The following is a 20379-nucleotide window of genomic DNA, read 5'->3' as shown; positions in this document are numbered from 1 at the left end:
TAGAATTGGGGAAGTCAGCCCTGTAACCATAGGTATATCCACTGCATTGGAATTTAGATGTATATCAAACGAAAAGTTACCTCAACTTCCTAAGGATATATCTATGTATAATAGAACATTATATTATGTAATTCGTAGAATCCTATAGGAAGGGGTGCTACCAAAGATATTGTATTGACATACTGTATATCATGAAACATGGGAAGGGAAAAGCGGGGAAAGATATCTTTATATCGGTGCACTCGGGTAAAGTTTATGTTAAAATATAACTTATATTATAATGCCGGATAAAAACGTAATCCAAATTGCAAAACTCATCTGAAACTAATGAGAAGCAAGCGAAGTAAAACCAAAAAGAATAGAATGTTCATAAGAATAAATGTGTTTTAAATCAATTGTTCTGCTGGTGCTTCTTGTTCTTTCTAATTCATATATTATTTCGGCCACATATATCATGATCATTCATAATCATTGCACGTGAAGACTATGCGTCCTATAAAGATTTTGTATTGGCTGCCGTACCAATGTAAATATTATTACCTTTAACTCCCAGAATATCAGAATATAATAATATTCCACACTGATTGTGCAATATTAATTCCTTGGTGGGGAGAATCAGATTTTTTTCTATTACTTCTATTCAGAGCTCATCATTATTGTTTCAATAGTACTGTAGAATGGTCACATAGAGTTCAGAATTCCAACAGCATAATTGGGGGAGATGTACTAAGCTCTGGAGAGTGGTAAACGACCAGCCACTCAGCTAACAACTGTCATGTCACAGGCTGTGTTTGAAAAATGACAGTTGGTAGCTGATTGGCTGGTGGTTTATCACTCTCCAGTTTATCGCTTTCCAGAGCTTAGTAAATCTGCCCCATTGTATCTAACCATCTACCTTTCAATAGTTGCTATTTACTGATGTAGTGGCAGCATATTCCGTAAATAACGTTAAAGCCAGATAGTTCAATATCATTTAATAACGGTGAAATGATGTTTCCTCATCAATAATTATTGCAAGTGATGATTAATATTCAATCAGTTCTCCCCGTAGGATAAATTCCCACTATTGCGTGTAAAGGTTAATAACTGGTTCAGAGACGTTTTTAACTCATTGCGGTTAGACAAATAATATGTAGCGCTGTCAGTATCTTCAAGATATTGCATATATAGCACTGGAACACTTGTCATGCTGTAGGTATTATGAATTAACTTGTTTGTTTTATTCAGGTTATATTCCCTGGTATAGTTCGTTCCCAACAGCAGCCACAATCGTATATTTTTTTATAATAACACCAATACAATCACATACAGCGTTACCAAGTATATTACTATTAATGTGGCATTATGACATATAGGGCTGTATTCAGAGGCGGCCGTACGGTCTACGACCGCACGGCCGCCTCGATGTTTGTCTAGTGCGCATGCGCACGAGGGAGCCGGCTCCTTCGTGCGCATGCGTGAGACCCGCTACGACCGACAGCGCCGGTCATAGCGGGTCTCTTTCCAAAGGGGGCGAGCTGTTGATGTTGATTGACAGCTCGCCCCATTTGGAAGGCGGGCCGGGGGGGGTGGCAGCCCAAACGGAGGCGTTCCCATGGGAACGCCTGCCATTTGGGGGAGGCCCCACTGACATCACTAGTGATGTCAGTGGAGAGCTTCCTGCTCTGACAGAGCCAGAAGCTCTCCGGGGCTTACGACAAGTGAGACCCTACCCTAGGGTATCGTCGTAAGCCCCGATGGTAGACCATCGCGACCATCACCCTAGCGGTCGTTAGAGCTGTGGGTGTTAACCCACAGCCTAATGACCGAAACAGAGGCGGCCGGTCAGGATGCAAGCGGCCGCCCAGTTTCTGAGCGACCGCTTGCATCCTCCGACTGCCTCTGAATGAGGCCCATAGTCCCTATAATTTCACGAACATAGCACCAGCGAAACTGCAGAACGCGCATTTCACTATCAAAACAGGTTTCTCGCTGGCTTGTGAGAAAGCTGTTTTCATAGCAAAACGCGCATCGGCAGTATATTTTAACATAAACATTACCCTAGTACACCGATATAAAGATATCTTTCCCCGCTTTTCCCTTCCCTTGTTTAGTGATAGAAGTCAGTCCTGTGCCAGGTGACATCCCCTTGTGTTCATTGTATTAGATGGAAACCTATGAAATGAGATAGTGAGAGAGCTCCGCTGTTACCGCATGGGGGCTAGTTTAAGCTGAGCCTTGTCTTAAAACAGTGTCCATTAGACAACAGAGACTGTTATGCTTCATAATAAGGAGCCCATTTATCAATAATTGCATACTTAGTGAGATTTGGGCTCGATATTAGAGCTCATTATCGCATTGCAGTATGTGATGAAAGTGCCAGTATGTAATATATAGAACCCGACAGGAGCCCGTCCCTGAGATGTGAAGTGAGCGCCTCAGTGGTCTCTTCACTCCCCTCTCATGACTCCTGTGCATGCACAGTCTATAGACCATATATACATACAGTCACACACATAGCCATAGACATATACAGTCACACACATACATATAGTCACATAGCTATACACATATCCACCTTTCCTCTTATCTAACATCATCACTTGACACACTATCTGCAGCTGCTCCTGCCACCTCCCCTCCTCTCCCCCATGGTGCAGCTGTAGACATTTCCGGGCCCCATTAATATCAGGTGGGGGAAGTGACCTAATTGTGGGAGGCATAGCCATACCCCTTAGAAAAAAAACACTGTTTGCAGCCCGACGCAAATCCAGGGGGGGGGGTGCGCGAGCAGTGTGATCGCACCCCCAGCAGGCAGAGGAGAGGAGACTGCTGCTGCTGCTTAGCGGCAGCAGTCTCCCTGGTCTCCCACTGCTGACAGATAAGAGGGAGGGGGAGTGACATCGGACCCGAGCCCCCACGGGCCTCTCCAACAAGCTTGAGCCCAGGTAATTAGTAACCGCTTCCCCCCTTTTGGCACCTCTGCCTGCTGGCACTGCACAGTGCTGTGTTGCACGGCGCTCTGCTCGGACTCCACCTATCCTTCCTCTCGTTTTAATATGTACAGTTTGCAGTGCGCTTTTGCACTGCAGATGTAATCAAAGGCTGCGGGCCCGCTTGAGAGAGGGGGTCCGGGGCACTTGCCCCCTGTGCCCCCCTTAATCTGGCTGTGTATCTATCTGTCTATAATATAATCATTGTATGCGTGGTTATACTGTATATTTATTTCTACATATAATTATTGAATGTGGAGTGTGCTACTGCTCAGATTCCATCTTACTGTTCTTCCAGGGAGACTTCTTTCCCTCTACCAAGATGGCCACTGTAGTTAGTACTGCGCATGCACTGCAATATCTTGCCACTGTGTAGAGTGACATGGTGGGAGACATACATTTCCTACTAAGCTCCTATTAAGAGACCCGGTTATTACCTGCTATTGTGCTGTTCTAGCATCCTGCACCGCTACCTGCAAGCAGCACACACTCACCGGCTGGTGAGCTGTACCAACTCCGCTCCATCACCAATGTACATGTAACAGTGAGTACGGCTTTACCTACTATACTTCAATAAACCAACACCACTGGTTAAGTATCTGGGCTGTTCAGTTTCTGTCATCCGCTGTTGTCTGCCTACATAACTCTGCAATATCAGCACCTGGGCACACGTCATTTCCAACAATACTTAAATATATTTTTATATTTTACAGCAGGTTTGATATTTAGGATAATCTTTTGTAAATATACTTGACCAAATCTGAAGGTAGCTATTGGACCCTAATGCTGGTCTCCTCTGTAATAAGGGTCTAATTTTTTGTTCTGTTAGAAACTATTATTATTGTGATGATCTGCGAGTGGTTTTCTATTCAGCTGAAATGTTATATTCTCTTTTGTCTGCTTCTGTCTTCAGGGTGCGCTGAGGAAGAGTCTTGGTGTCGTCTGGCGGATTTACACGACGACATAGAGAAGGAATTCTTCTCATGTATCATTTACCCAGACAGCTGGAATTGTGACATTGTAACTGACCGCGCTCCAGCTAGTTGTGACATCACTCTCAGCAATAAGCCGCAGACGTTGTATCACAGGAAAGGTTTGTACCATTCACAATGTAACTAATGTCTCATAATACACGTTAGATGCTTCATACGTGACCTAAGTATTCTCTCTGCAGAGCCTCTGGGTAAAAAGGTGAAACATTTCTACTCTCTCCTACCGTACCGAAGGCTGACCGAGGTATCCGTGAGGAATAGGATAATAGTGACTGGGACAAGTGTTTCCAAAGGGTAAGATGTGAACCTAAGGACACCCAAGAGCTGTTTGCGAGTCGGCCGCATTCGCGGCCTCTTTTGCAGAAGGTCGCACCAGCCTGATTGCTAATTATGCTAATGCAACAATTCGCCCCTGTATGCAGGACATCTGTGTGACATCATGCAAAAGCCTATACCGCCCACTGCTTTCCTCATCTGCAGCTGAAACTACCCTGTGTATATTATAGTACATAGCTATAGACAATAGAGATATAACTGGTGCGTTATACTGATAATGGTAAAGAAAGGCTTTGTAAGTATGTGGGAGAAGCTATGTCATTCTGCAGCAGTGTGCATTGTCAACTTGTTTTCATTTAAATTTCTTTTATCAAAGTGAATGACGGAGCAGATACAGTTTTTTATAGGCAAATGGCAGTGCTCAGTGAGCAACCTCCGATGGTTTACTATATAACCAGTTATAGAGCACAGCTATATCACAATGTACCCAGTATCTCTCTATATATAATATAAAGTTCACGTTTCTGGGGTCTGTCTGTTCATTTGGGGTATTCTCTTGAACCACTGGACGGATGTTGATGGGGTTTTCACTATGCTATACAGTATTGCTTGAGGAAGGTTTAGGTGTATGAACCATTCATCTGTGACAAAAAGGGAGCTGATCAGTGACTATTTTAGTGAAGCAGTCAAAGCACAAAAATCTAATCTTACACCAAGTTGAAGTACCCATAGTGCTGAAAGAAAAGTGAGAGCCAAGCAGAGCTAGCAATGTCCATGTCTAAAGTAGGGATGTGCGCCGGACCATTTTAGCTGGAGTCGGTTCTAATTCGTCGTCTGGATTTGGATTTACCAAACTGCGGTGACTGGATTTGGATTTGGATTTTTTTTACAAAAACTGACAAAAAATATCTAAAATCACATAAATTGGTCCTTTTTTTCTTCTTAGAGTATCATTAACCTCAATAACCTTAATTTACAGTCATTTACAGTCAATTTAGACCACCTCACACCTCACAGCTTATAATATTGTTTTCAACATTATTGGCCAAAGGTTGCAGTGAGCTGACTGGTTACTAAGCGACAAAGCAGCGGCGCAGCGGCACAGACGCCACAGTATAAAGCACATCTATGACACATTGCCACACAGCAGTGGCAGAAATGAAAAGTAGTGCACCCACCCAGTGGGGTACGGCCAGCAGAGTCACAGTACTTGTTTACACAGTGGGCTACACCCAAGGAGTCACAGTGCACAATCTTATTCACATTACACCGCACATAGTGCCCCTGATTCACATTACACCATAAAGTAGTGTATCTTATTTATGTTACGACACACAGTAGTGCCCCTTTTACACAATGCCCACAGTAGTGACCCTTTTACACAATTCCCACAGTAGTAATGCCCCTTATACAATGCCCACAGTAGTAGTGCCACTTATACAATGCCCCCAGCAGTGGTGTCACTTACACAATGGCCCCAGTAGTGGCGCCCCTATGCATTCCCCCTTAGTAGTAGGGCCCCCTATGCAGTCCCCCCATTAGCAGGCCCCCAGTAGTAGTATGCCCCCTATTAGCAGGCCCCCCAGTAGTAGTAGTGCCCCCCAGTAATGCCCCCTTACACACACACACATAAAAAAACAAACAAAAAAAACTTACCTGAATCCCCGCTCCCGTCGACGTCTGCTCTGCTCTGCTTGTATAACGTGCGGAGAGAGCCAGAAGACGGCGCCCATGAGTGAGCGCCAACCGGCTCCCTCCGTGCAGCAGCCAGTGAGAGTCTTTGTGACTCTCATTGGCTGCTATTACAAACACACAGCTGCCACTGGCGGCTGTGTGTTTGATCTGTGTAGGGCAGACCGCTATCACAGCGGTCTGCCCTACACTAGAGGAGCCCTGACGTCGGATTCTCCCCGACATCAGGGAGCTGAGGCTCAGCCTCGAACGGGGATCCATGTCAGGAAGGGAACACCCAAACAGCGTTCGGGTGGACTCAGATTCGCAATGTTCGGAGCGGTTCGGATTCCACAGAATCCGAACCGCTCATCTCTAGTCTAAAGCTGCATACACACGTTCCAACCAATCAACTAGTTGGATGGTTGGACAGAAAATCTTTGCGTGTGTAGCCAGCCTTAGGCAGAGGGCTTGATTCAGATTTGGAATAGAATAAGAAAGAGCAAGTAACTGAGCATCTTGGTAATACCAAGCACTGCAGGTGGGGCATATTTAAACTGTGCAGAGAAATTTAGATTTGGGACGAGTGTGTCCAAAACTAAAATCTTAATTGCAGTGTAAAAATAAAGCTGTCCAGCATTTGTAGGCTACATGCAAAAGCCGCCAGTATTTACCCCACAGGCAAAAACAAAGCATGTATTTGCACCTCTTACATTGCAACATGGTTTGTCTAGGTACAGAGTTACCTGTTCTATCTTACTTTATTCCTAAATCTGAATCAGGCCCAGAGAGTGAGAGACAGCTTCCAACGAACCAATGAAGAGGTCCTGATGCAGTTACAGTAGCCAGGAGAAGCATAGCTATCAGGAATTTAATAATAACATACAACCATCGGAACATCATCAAATGTTTTCCATTTTATGGTGGGAAACATCGGGCCGCCACCATCAAATGGTAAAAACACTACAATCGAAACACAAACATTGATGGTTAGTGACCATTGGATTCCGATGTCAATCCCTATGCTGAACCTGCAGGCGGGCTCTGGCAAACACTCCCCCAACCATGAAGTGCTCTCTCTCCAGCGTGATGTTTCCGCTCAGCCACACACCTTTGGTGAACAGAAAGCACCTCCCATAGAAGTCAGCGCTGTTCTCGGACAGAGGCACCACGGCGAGAAAGCTCAACAGGACGCCCAGGAAATACAGGGTACATTGTGCAAAGAGGACATTGCTCATCGCCATGTTCGGCAGCTGGGGAGCGGTGCACATGGAGGCTGCGGAAATATGCACAGGTGCCCCAGCCACGGGGACATGCTGCTAATAATGCTTACGGTAGCTGCAATGCAAATCTCTCATTAATGAGCCTCCTGCCCTTCCCAGCACATCTCAGTGGCCAGGCCCCAACCAGCTGCAGGGCAGCACCAGTGGGGGTTGTGGTGACACTGGTGAGATATAGGGAGCACGAGTGAGAATCATGGGGTTGTGGTGAGATCAGAGGCCTGTGGTGAGATGCAGAGGCCTGTGGTAAGAAGCAGAAGTGAGAAGCAGGGGTCTGTGGTGAGATCCAAGGGCCTGTGGTGAAATATAGGAGGCTGTGGTGAAATCCAGGGGGCAGTAGTGAGAAGCAGGAGGCTGCGGTGAGATGCAGAGAGATGGCGTAGGGAGTCTTCAACCTTGGCCCGCCAGCTGCTGTGGAACTACACATCCCAGCATGCACTGCCATAGTTTTAGCATCCTGTTATATCAAAAAGGTGGCAGTGCATGCTGGGATGTGTAGTCCCACAGCAGCTGGAGGGCCAAGGTTAAAGACCCCTGAGGTTGTTATGAGATGCAGGGGGCTGTGGCGAGAGGAAATTGCTCCCGTTCGAAGCCTGGCCGGGTTGCTAGTATAACATATTATTACTTTAGCACAGTGGTTCCCAAACTGGGTGCCGTGGCACCCTAGGGTGCCTCAGGGCACTTGCTGGGGTGCCTTGGGTTGGAGGTCCAGTACAAATGAAGTTATGTTTAGTCAGTGTGGTAGGCAAAACCAGTGCTGGCTGCTGCCAATCAAAAAATATGTGGTAAAAAAAAAAAAAATGGAGCCCTGTCAACCACCACGTGACTGAACCTAAGGGTGACTTATAAACACAATTTACTTCATTTAAGTTTTGCTGAATTTCTCAATAAGAAACTTTTGCCCCAGGGGTGCCTTGGAAAAAATACTGATACTCTAGGTCGCCGTGATTCTAAAAAGTTTGGGAACCACTGGTTTAGCAGCTTCTGTCTACACCCAGCATCTCCCGTTGCTGCAGACAAGGAACCAAAAACATCAACAACGTGTTTCCTATTTTATATTCAGATTTTTTCAATGTGAACTCCACTGTGATGCTGATCCGTGCTGTGAGGGGTTTGGATACGTGCAGAGACCTGGGGTGCAAGGTAGGTAAAGAGACACACAGACAGTATGTGAGCTGTAGATAACGTCTGTCATTGACATTGGCAGCCATTTTGTAATAACAGTTAGACAGAAAGGTAAGAGGGCCCTGCTTGCAAGCCTACACTCTATAGAATTCTTCAATGCCCAATCTCTAATTTGCACCTGGATAGCAAATAAGCTCATGCACCCCTTTGTGCAGAATAATACATTTTACCTCAGCAGAGCATAAACTTGTGCATGTAACAAAGAAATTAGAAAAATAAACTTTATACCGAGCTCATTTCCTTTTTAAGGCTTTGCAGACTGATACTAATGACTTATGCCTGATGATTCTAGCTTCCGGCCATCTTTATACAAGATTAAAACTTGTAAAAAGTATTTCATTTAGTTGCAGACCGTCGCGTCAGAGAGCAGGTGTGTTATACAGTACAGTGCAGCCCCCTCCTCCCCCCAACCAACGATCGCTGCCGCAGGCCTCTCATATCTGTGATTAATAACTAAGGCAGGCTGATGCACTCAGCACGAGACAGACCTGTAATGCATTGAAATCTGCACTGAGCAAAAGAAATGAATGTAAGTTCCAAGCTGTCATTGCATACATACAGGAGTACATACTGCTTTTTTCTCCATTTAGGTAGACTGATTATACACACTCCACCCCCATCCCCGAATTTCAGCATTTGCTGCCTCTCCTCTTTTTTTATTTTTACCGAGAAGCCCCATATATATAGGGCCGTATTCAATTAGCCGCGATAATTTCACCGCCGTCGGCGGAATCTACTTTTTGCTGACTTCGCGTGTTTTGGAGGCTAAAACTTTTCGTGCGCGGTCCCGCTTTTCGCACTATTCAATTCCAATTCCATTGGGGATCAATGTAGACGCCCCCGAATAGCCCTGCTGAAGCTATTTGGGGTACTTAAATGCTCTCAATAGCTGCTAGTTAGCGTCTTTGCACAAGTGGTGAAGAATTGCATTTAGCAGGTTTTTTTTGGAGAAAATAAGTAGTCCCAGGATATTTGGGGTACATGAAAATGGGTGCAAGCATGGTTAAAAATCACAAAAGTGAAGTTTTAAAAAAGGCACCTCCCCCATACTTGCAGACCCCCCAAAAGCTTATTTCGCTAGTTTTTAAGTTTGTACCCCGACATTTATAGCCCAAAACCGCAATTCTGCACTTTTTTTCACCACATATTCACAGGCGAATCTTTATCGCCTATTACACTGCATTGCGTTTTCGCGTACGCCAAAAGTATTTGGAATTGAATACGGCGATACTTTTCCGCCTGGCGAAATGACGTCACTGGCGAAACTTTTTCACTGAAAGCGGCTTTTCGCGTCTAATTGAATACGGCCCATAAATGCAAATGTTTTTTTTTTTTCTGCTAGTCATTTTTTTTCATGCTGGCAGAAATATAGAAGAAAACGTATATTAATATGATGCTATACAGGGGCCAGGACTGTAACTCTGCTGCACTTCAGAAGGACTTGGACACAATGGCCCTCATTCAGAGCCGGACGCTCTGAGCAGAGCGCTCGCTCTGAATGAGGGCCGTCCTCCATAAAAATGGAGCGTCCTCCTGGACGCTCGTATAGCTGTGGGTCACCACCCACAGCTCATACGAGCGTGCAGGATGATGGTCGCGATGGTCTTGACCATCGCGACCATCGCCAGTGCGACCAGAAGCCTGTGGTCGGGTTTTTCGACCACAAGCCCTGGAGTGATTTTGGCTCTATCAGAGTGGGTCTGAATCAGGCCCAATGAGCAGAAATGGCAGCTGAGCCTGTGATAAGAGCCTCTAGCCTTGTGTTTTATTGTACAGTATATGTATTTAGGCTATGGTAGCCATTAGGATGGTTAAGGGCCTGGAATCACCATCACTGCTTCGCGGGCCTTATTCTGAGCCAGACGCTGCAGCACCCATGTGGGCATCCCAGTGTTCGCCCCAGAACATTTTGCCAGCCGGGTGACATCAAGTAGTGGCCTTGTGGGGGCCTTCACAATAAACAGCGCCCAGGTACTGCCCAATAATTATTTTTTGGATACAGATCACTTTTTATACAGCACCCAGATACTGCCCAATTTTTGTAGGGCCTTTTTTTCCTTTAACAGCACCCAGTTGCTGGCTACACAGGAGGGTGCCCAGTTATAGTTGGCCACAAACACAGAGAGGATGCTGCAGGACCACTCTCTTCACTATTTGCCGGCGACTGTCAGTCAGTGTTTTCTCTGGCAACCGCGGCAGCCTTCCTCTTATACAGGGGGAGGGATCTTCTCTGCCCTCCCGTCTGACGCCGCCGCCACTTTGACGTGGACGAATGAACTTTCGGCTGCATCACAGTGACAGATGTCAGGGCTCAGTAACTTTCGGCACGTCACGGTGCCGGGGGGCAGGGGATCTTTACCGGGCGGACCACCTGACAACGCGTGGGGAGAACATTGCATCTTTTGCCGGTCTTGCAGCTGTGACCTCTACAAGCCCTTCCCTGGTGTACAGCCGTGCGCCGGAATGTGCGAGGACTGATACGCCCACTATGAGCATCTGTAGACTCAAATACAACTTGGTGCATCTATCGCCGCCACCGGCGGTCGCACCATCGAAACGTGCACCGGCCCCATATTGGCCGCAGATTCTCCATTAGAGTATGGCCTCCAATATGAGCGTTTATAGTTCGCATCCAATTTAGCGTCACGCCTGCGACACTCCCATAACACACAGTGACGGACCGTCTCAGTGCGTCCACAAAGCCACCTCCCAGTGCCCGCCCCAAAAATACACTTTGAAGACCTTTCTGGCACTGCGCATCTCAACTTCAATAGCGACTCAGTGCGGGTGCGGTCTGGACGCATGCTACTCATCATGACCATCAGCAGCAAGGCCACAACTAGGGGTGTGCCAGTGGCAGGGCCGTAACTAGGGTAGTGCGACCAGTGCCATGGCACAGGCAGGGGGCGCTGTTTGGGCCTGTCAATTTTCCTGTTTATTATCATTCTGACTTGTAGTTCCTCTTCTTTTATCCCCAGCATCTCCTGGCCTCCCCTATCTCTTCCCCAGCCCTTCTCCATGAGGCCATGGCCCTTTTTCAGGTGCACTATCTTATGTCCCTATTTAAAAAATGTGTGGGGGGGGCGCCATAGCTCTCTCTGGCACAGCGCACCAAAACGTCTACTTACAGCTCTGGCCAGTGGTACTGATGCTGAGTGTGTGGTCCCATCACTGCCCCAGTGGCACCTGTGTCCTGTATTTGGCTTGCAGAATGCCTGGAGAGATGCCAAGTGCTGTACGGGGTCCTTAGGACTCACCCGGGCGCTTCCTGGGCCCGGCCCCTCATAATGTCACATATGTGGGGGAGCACACGGTCCAGCCCTGAGTTCATTACAGCACTGATCATAGGTGTTCACTTCCATCTACCCTATACTAGGTGCAAATAGCATGCCAGACGTATTTCTGCCCAACTCTGCTTACCCAGCAGCTGGCATGCCTTCACTGATCTCTGCCTACATGAGAACGCCACTAACTCGTTGCAAGTGTGGACGTGATCGAAATGCTTTAACTCTACAGCACCCTCACTTGTGTCTGTCTAATTTTCTGATCTTCAACTCAGGCCCTAATGGTGCGTACACACTGGGCGATATTACTGAGTGATTGCACGATTACGACATCGTAATTGTGCAATCGCTCAGTAATCGTGCACAAATCGTGCACTTTTATGTCAGAAACGACCAGCGATACGCGTTCCCCTGGTCGTTTCCGACATTGTCCATCGCCTGAACATGCAGCCCAATCTGCCGATAACGACAGATTGGCATGTTCAGGAATGATGGACAGTGCCTGCACTGAACGAGTGATCGTTCAGTGCAGACACTACAGGTGATCAGGAACGACGGTACGATTATGATGTCGTAATCGTACTGTCTTTCCTGATCGCCCAGAGGCCCTGATTCAGAGCCGGACGCTATTTGCGCTCGCTCGTTCAGAAAAAAGGGGTGGCTATTCAAATGAACCGTTCGCTCTTTGCGGTCTGTTCACACCTCCTAGTCTGAACGAGCGAACGTAAATTTGAATAATACGCCCCCCTGGCCGCTTGCATCATACGTCATGTCCGCTATTTATTAGATTAATCAAGTACATCGACCATGAACTGCTCGCTATTCTTGTGGTTGGTTTTTCCTAGCGCAACCTTGCGAGCAGTTCTGACTATAAAATAACCCAGTGACGTGGTCAATGACGCTGCTGTATTAATTATGCACACCCTTAAAACGCCCGTTTTGACCTTTTAGCACGCCTGCGTTCTGAATTCCACTCCCCGTTTTCAAGCACCATCCCCTGTTACCACCCACATACGCCTCCTCCTGTCACTCAAAATAGCAGGCATTCGCTATATAGCGAACAAACGATTTTTGGCCGCACTGACTGGTTCGCGCATGCGTATTACAATCCGTACGCATGCGCAGATGTGCGAACATCGCTCATAACGAACGAGCGGCCGCTTACGAGCGGCTCTGAATCAGGGCCCGTGTGTACGCACTTTAAATGGGATACAATCTGGGACACGTTAGATAGAGGAATAGAAGAAGATAATATGTAGAGTCCGCAGCTCATCGCTCAGTGCCAGGCAGGAAATAGTAGCCCAGGACACATGAAGCAGGGGATGATAGATACAGGAGAAACCAGTGTCACTTTGAATTGTATAAACCACTTGGTAGACTGCACTGTGAATATGGGGGCAATGTATACATTTAAGGTATATGAAACCCAGGAGGGCTCAGTGATGGGCTGCCATTGTAATATCAGGAATGGAATTGTCCCCTAATAATGCAGCACAGATTTGCTCTGCAATAAATAGTTATGTGAATGTAAAGTGACGGAGTGACGTTAGCAGGACAATGATCATAGGTTATTACTTCCAGAGAGGATGTGCGTAATGCTGGCCGGTTTGGGAATACAGTCATGTGCAGGAGAAGCGGGAGACGCCTGGCGCGTTATGAACTGCAGTTCACCGGACGAGGGGATGGAAACGCGGCCGTTTGGGTGGTACCAGAAACCAGGTGACTGTAAAACAAGTCATGTTGTGTCTATTATTTTATTTACACTGAATGCTGGATGCCTGTATGTTTGGAATGGGCTTGTCACTTGCTAAAGTGACCGGTTATCTTATGAATAGAATATTGATATGAGGTAAATTAAGGTGTGAGGGCGGGAAATTAAGGTGTTCCTGGTTTCTTTATATTTGATAATTCACAAAGATATCACAGTATCTTTGTCATCGGCACTTGTTTAATTAATATTTTTATTGCAGGTGATCAAAATACTATTTCACCGGCCCTGTGTCCGCCTGTTAATGTCGCACATAGTACAGGACGAGAAGGTAAGAATAAGTTAGAATGCCGTTACGTTAACATCCATACATTGCACTATTGGATCCCTCTTGGGGAAAGCTCTGATAAGAAGCCCATAGGCTTCTATTAGGCAACACCATATATAGCTGGAGTTACCTAACGGGAATGAGCTTCGGAAAGCTTTGCATATGGTGGTTGCGATCACTGCGTTTTCTGAGGTTTCACTAGTGCACGGAGGGGGGGTTTCTGAGTACCCAGAAATCCCCCCCCCTGACAAACTAGACACCAGCAGGCACCATCTTCTTAAGCCCCGCCTCCTTGCAGCAAAATGCAGAGATTCACGGGTGAATTGGGAGGAGGCGTGGTTCCTTTAGAATTGCATCATTTGGCTCTGCCCCCTCCTGATTGACACGCAAATTGCAGCAGTTTGTCGCTAGGGGGAGGGACCTAATGACATGATGGCTGCCTACCAGGTCCCATCCTCATCACAGGTCTACAACTCACATGTAAGTGTGTGTGTAATATATGTGTGACATACAGTAAGTGTGTGTAAGATATGTGTGACAGATGTATGTGTGTGTGTGTGTATATATATATATATATAGTTATATACACACATACACAGTATATATGTGTGTGTGGAATCTCCCCTGTAAAAATCCTACGTTTGCCCGCATATTTTGTGTTGATGCATCCCGCCCATGGACATATATATGGCATCATGGTAGCTTAGTGGTTAGCATTGCTACCTTACAGTGCTGACTACAATTCCTGACCAAGGCACTATCTGTGTGGAGTTTGTTTGTTCTACCCATGTTTGAGAGGGATATAAATAAAATTAACCCTGTTGTATGCGGGTGCCCATGGGAATATACAGTAGATTGTTAGCTCAACTGGGGCAGAGACTGGTTGGGAATAACTGTAATAGTGTCTGTGTAGCCTTTGCACAATATGTGTGCACTATATAAATAACTGCTAACAAAAATAAAATAGCTACCTATAGACATGATCCATCAAAGATATTCTAGTTCCTTTTGCAGAGTGGCTCTAGACCCCCGGAACACGTTCATGAATAGCTCGACTTATTCTCGCATCCATGTGGCATGTACAGGACATTATTATTAAATATGAGCAGTGAATGGGTGATGTCTATAACAGATGTCTGGAGGTTGAACTTGTCAGTAGTTCTGCCTGTTGAACTTTGTGTTCCAAATAAGGTATATTTTCCACTTTGGATAGTAATGCATTCTGTTCCGTCACAGCTGTGCTAACAATTATAGTACTGAGCTATTTTGCCAGAATTACTCAACTGTAAAATTGTCTGAAAAAGAAAAAAAAAACCTACACAACTATTGTTACTTCCAAAAGTACAGCAGGAGCATATAAATGGGCATTTGATACATATTCTACGCACAGATGTTTCTGCAACCCTAAAACTGTGACGGGAGAATGTACCCAATATATTTGCACCGTCTGTAAACTCTAACAAAAAAAAATAAAAATGTCTTCATCTTATTAAAAGAAACACGGTATAATATTTCTGAATGGGCCGAGTGCTCAGGGTGAGTAAACTTCAAAGATGCTAAAGAGTATTGTGCAGGAAACGTGTTTATTGGGCAACTGGAACTGGCAAGAGGCCGCTCTAAAATTGTTCTATCAAAGTAAATAGTCTGAACATTTTATAGCCAAAGTCTTTAAGTAGGTTTAAATGTAGAACGGAAATTCTTAATAAAAAATAAATAAATAAAAAAATTGTTTGATAAAATGTTTTGCTCATTTCTATTTAAACGTTATCATTGTCAATATTTTTTTGTTGGACGTGATTTTTGTTATTATTACCAGGAAATTGATCCGCCATAGGCCCTTCCCATAGATCTAATGGAATTTTGTTCTCCTCCATTTAAAAATTAAATAAGTAAATAAAGTTGTTCCATACACACCATATTAATCAGTACGATTGGGTCAAATCAATTAAATTAGGTGCGATGTACGCTCCATGCCGGCGATACGCCATTGTACCGGCGTTTAGACGGCGGCAACCTGCAACACCCCCATACATTGTGCATTATACAAGACCCATAGGGCTAAATGTACCCTGTGAACCGTACTGTATGTACGGGAGACGTGTACTGCACATCGCCTGTAGATCACGCCGGAACGCGCGATCTTACATCGCATCTATTTGAATTGACCCCAGATTGTTCTAAGTTAGTACCCACCAGTCATTCCTGTGTATGTAACTGAGCTTCAGAGGTACATATAAATTAGGGGTGTGCACCGGCCACTTTTTGTGTTTTGGATCTGGATCTTTCTTCGTGTTTTGGATCTGGATTGGTTTTGCCAAAACCACCCTTCCGTGTTTTGGGTTCTGGGTTTTGTGTTTTGGATCTGTATTTTTTTTTAAAAAAAGCATAAAAACAGCTAAAATCACAGAATTTGTAGGTTTTTCTGCTCCTATGCTATTATTAACCTCAATAACCTTAATTTCCACTCATTTTCAGTCTATTCTGAACACCTCACACTTCACAATAGTGTTTTTATGTCCAAAAGGTTGCACCGAGGTTGCTGGATGACTATGCTAAGAGATACGAGTGGGTGGCACAAACACGTGGTCCATCTAGGAGTGGCACTGCAGTGGCAGACAGGATGGCAGTTTGAAAAACTAGGCCCCAAACTATACATAATTCAAAGAAAAAAAAGAGGTGCAAGATGGAATTGTCCTTGGGCCCTCCCACCCACCCTTATGTTGTATAAACAGGACATGCACACTTTAACAAACCAAACATTTCAGCGCCAGGGTCTGCCACACGACTGTGGCTGAAATGATTGGTTCGTTTGGGCCCCCACAAAACAAGCTGGCAATTAATCTGTCCCTGCACGAACTGGCTCTACGGAGGCAAGATGTCGTCCTCATCCTCCTCATCCACCGATTCCTCACCCTCTTCAGTGTTGTGTACATCCTCATCCTCACAGAGTATTAATTCGTCCCCGCTGGAATCCACAACCACAGGTCCCTCTGTACGTTCTGGAGGCTGGTCTCCCTGGAAGAGTTGATAATTCATTTTATGAACATCATCTTCTCCACATTTTGTGGAAGCAACCTCCTACGCCTTTCGCTGACAAGGTTCCCGGCTGCACTAAACACTCTTTCGGAGTACACACTGGAGGGGGGGGCAACTCAGGTAAAATAGAGCCAGTTTGTACAGGGACCTCCAAATTGCTTCTTTTTCCTGCCAGTACAGGTACGGACTGTCTGACATGCCTACTTGGATGCTGTCACCGATGTAATCCTTTAACAGACAGACGCACGCTTGTCGCTGCTGCTTTGAGGATGCAAGTGCGGCTACAGCCCACACAATTCACAAAGACAGAAAAAAAAAGAATATTTTTATTGTTTGTGGAGCCGCACTTTGAGGGTTACACCACCCTTTAACAGACAGATGCACGCTTGTCGCTGCTGCTTTAAGGATGCAGGTGCGGCTACAGCCCACACATTTCACAAAGACAGAAAAAAAAAGAACAATATTTTTATTGTTTGTGTAGCACACTTTGAGGGTGTCACCACCCTTTAACAGACAGACGCACGCTTGTCGCTGCTGCTTTAAGGATGCAGGTGTGGCTACAGCCCACACATTTCACAAAGACTGAAAAAAAAAGAAGAATATTTTTATTGTTTGTGTAGCACACTTTGAGGGTGTCACCACCCTTTAACAGACAGACGCACGCTTGTCGCTGCTGCTTTAAGGATGCAGGTGGGGCCACAGCCCACACATTTCACAAAGACAGAAAAAAAAAGAACAATATTTTTATTGTTTGTGTAGCACACTTTGAGGGTGTCACCACCCTTTAACAGACAGACGCACGCTTGTCGCTGCTGCTTTGAGGATGCAAGTGCGGCTACAGCCCACACAATTCACAAAGACAGAAAAAAAAAGAAGAATATTTTTATTGTTTGTGGAGAGCACTTTGAGGGTTACACCACCCTTTAACAGACAGACGCACGCTTGTCGCTGCTGCTTTGAGGATGCAAGTGCGGCTACAGCCCACACAATTCACAAAGACAGAAAAAAGAAGAAGAATATTTTTATTGTTTGTGTAGCACACTTTGAGGGTGTCACCACCCTTTAACAGACAGACGCACGCTTGTCGCTGCTGCTTTGAGGATGCAAGTGCGGCTACAGCCCACACAATTCACAAAGACAGAAAAAAAAGAAGAATATTTTTATTGTTTGTGTAGCACACTTTGAGGGTGTCACCACCCTTTAACAGACAGACGCACGCTTGTCGCTGCTGCTTTAAGGATGCAGGTGCGGCTACAGCCCACACATTTCACAAAGACAGAAAAAAAAAGAACAATATTTTTATTGTTTGTGTAGCACACTTTGAGGGTGTCACCACCCTTTAACAGACAGATGCACACTTGTCGCTGCTGCTTTAAGGATGCAGGTGCGTCTACAGCCCACACATTTCACAAAGACAGAAAAAAAAAGAAGAATATTTTTATTGTTTGTGTAGCACACTTTGAGGGTGTCACCACCCTTTAACAGACAGACGCACGCTTGTCGCTGCTGCTTTAAGGATGCAGGTGCGTCTACAGCCCACACATTTCACAAAGACAGAAAAAAAAAGAAGAATATTTTTATTGTTTGTGTAGCACACTTTGAGGGTGTCACCACCCTTTAACAGACAGACGCACGCTTGTCGCTGCTGCTTTGAGGATGCAGGTGGAATCTAGACGGGATTTGGAACCGGGGACACACTACCTCCATCAATTGTCTAAATCCCACTGCACTAATGGCGGATACCGGACGCACGTCTAACACCAACATAGCAGTCAAGGCCTCAGTTATACGTTTTGCTTCAGGATGACTGCTGTCGTACTTCATCCTCATCGCTAGGGACTGTTGGAGGGTCAATTGTTTAGTAAAAGTAGTGATGTTCCTACTTCCTCTCTGGGATGATGAACAACTCCCAGCAGCAGCAACAGCACTAGGAGGAAGTGGTTCTTGATCTTTCCCTATTTTATTTTTATCGGAGAAAGTTTGGTCCTCCATTTATGTTAAATTGATATATACGTGCGGCTAAAGCGCACACAAACACAGAAAATATTTTTTTATTTTTGCTGGAGAGTAGTGCACTTTGTGGGTTACACCACCCTTTAAGAAATGAGCCAGCCGGCTCTTTACTTATGGGACACAGGCGCACGCTTGGCGCTGCTCCTTTGTTGATGCACGTGCAGCCACAGTGCACACAATTCACAAACACAGAAAATATATATTTTTTTGGTTTGGACTGGAGTGTACTTTGGGGGTTACAGCACCCTTTAACGGTCAAGCCAGCCGGCCCTTTACTTATGACACAGGCGCACGCTTGGCACTACTTTGTTGATGCACGTGCGGCTACTGCGCACACAATTCACAAACACAGAAAATAATTTTTTTTTTGGTTTGGACTGGAGTGTACTTTGGGGGTTACAGCACCCTTTAACGGTCAAGCCAGCCGGCCCTTTACTTATGACACAGGCGCACGCTTGGCACTACTTTGTTGATGCACGTGCGGCTACTGTGCACACAATTCACAAACACAGAAAATAATTTTTTTTTTGGTTTTGACTGGAGTGTACTTTGGGGGTTACAGCACCCTTTAACGGTCAAGCCAGCTGGCCCTTTACTTTTTGACACAGGCGCACGCTTGGCACTACTTTGTTGATGCACGTGCGGCTACTGCGCACACAATTCACAAACAGAGAAAATAATTTTTTTTTTGGTTTGGACTGGAGTGTACTTTGGGGGTTACAGCACCCTTTAACGGTCAAGCCAGCCGGCCCTTTACTTATGACACAGGCGCACGCTTGGCACTACTTTGTTGATGCACGTGCGGCTACTGCGCACACAATTCACAAACACAGAAAATAATTTTTTTTTTGGTTTGGACTGGAGTGTACTTTGGGGGTTACAGCACCCTTTAACGGTCAAGCCAGCCGGCCCTTTACTTATGACACAGGCGCACGCTTGGCACTACTTTGTTGATGCACGTGCGGCTACTGCGCACACAATTCACAAACACACAAAAAATATTATTTTTTTAGCACTTGGGGGGAGCACCCCTGATGGACAGAGCACCCCCTGGACAACACTACAGCACCCCTTTAGGACTGGGACACTGCACAGGACTTTGGAGTGGACACAGCCCCTATGGAGAACTGACTGCACAACACAGTCCAGCCAGCCCCTATGGACTTTGAAGTAGTGGACACAGCCCCTATTAACAACAGCAGCACAGCACAACACAGCCAGCCCCTATGGACTTTGAAGTAGTGGACAACAGCAGCACAGCACAGCACAACACTACTCTGCACTGCACTACACTACACTACACAGCCCAGCCAGCCCTAACTCCCACCCTCCATTTTCACTGTCCACAGCCGAGTGAGAAAATGGCGCCGACGCAGGTACCTTATATAGGATCCAAAACCCGCGAGACTCGGAAGGCGGGATGATGACGTTTTGCCTCGATTTCAGATCCGAGTCAGGCGGGAAAAGTCGAGCCTGACTCGGATCGGCCTCGGATCGGGGGGGCTCGGGTGGGTTCGGATTTCAGAAATCCGAACCCGCTCACCCCTAATATAAATATAATAAAATAAGAGTATTTTTTCATCCCTTTTGTGTTTTAATAAATTAAGTATTACATTTGATTACAATATAGTCTA

At 45.8% G+C, this 20379-nt stretch overlaps 1 protein-coding gene across 1 annotated transcript in view; it reads left to right on the top strand.

Moving 5' to 3' along the window:
- Positions 1-20379, top strand: part of TG (thyroglobulin) — a 326211-nt gene that overhangs the window by 199163 nt on the left and 106669 nt on the right. Inside the window, 5 exon segments of the mRNA XM_088449710.1 lie at positions 3886-4065; positions 4147-4258; positions 8255-8334; positions 13242-13379; positions 13631-13699. Coding sequence (XP_088305836.1) covers positions 3886-4065; positions 4147-4258; positions 8255-8334; positions 13242-13379; positions 13631-13699 — 579 coding nt within the window.

The sequence above is a fragment of the Taudactylus pleione genome, unplaced genomic scaffold, assembly GCF_031769625.1.
Source record: "Taudactylus pleione unplaced genomic scaffold, aTauple2 ptg000493l, whole genome shotgun sequence".
NCBI classification, from domain to species: Eukaryota; Metazoa; Chordata; class Amphibia; order Anura; family Myobatrachidae; genus Taudactylus; species Taudactylus pleione.
This window is presented reverse-complemented; position numbering and strand designations above follow the sequence as displayed.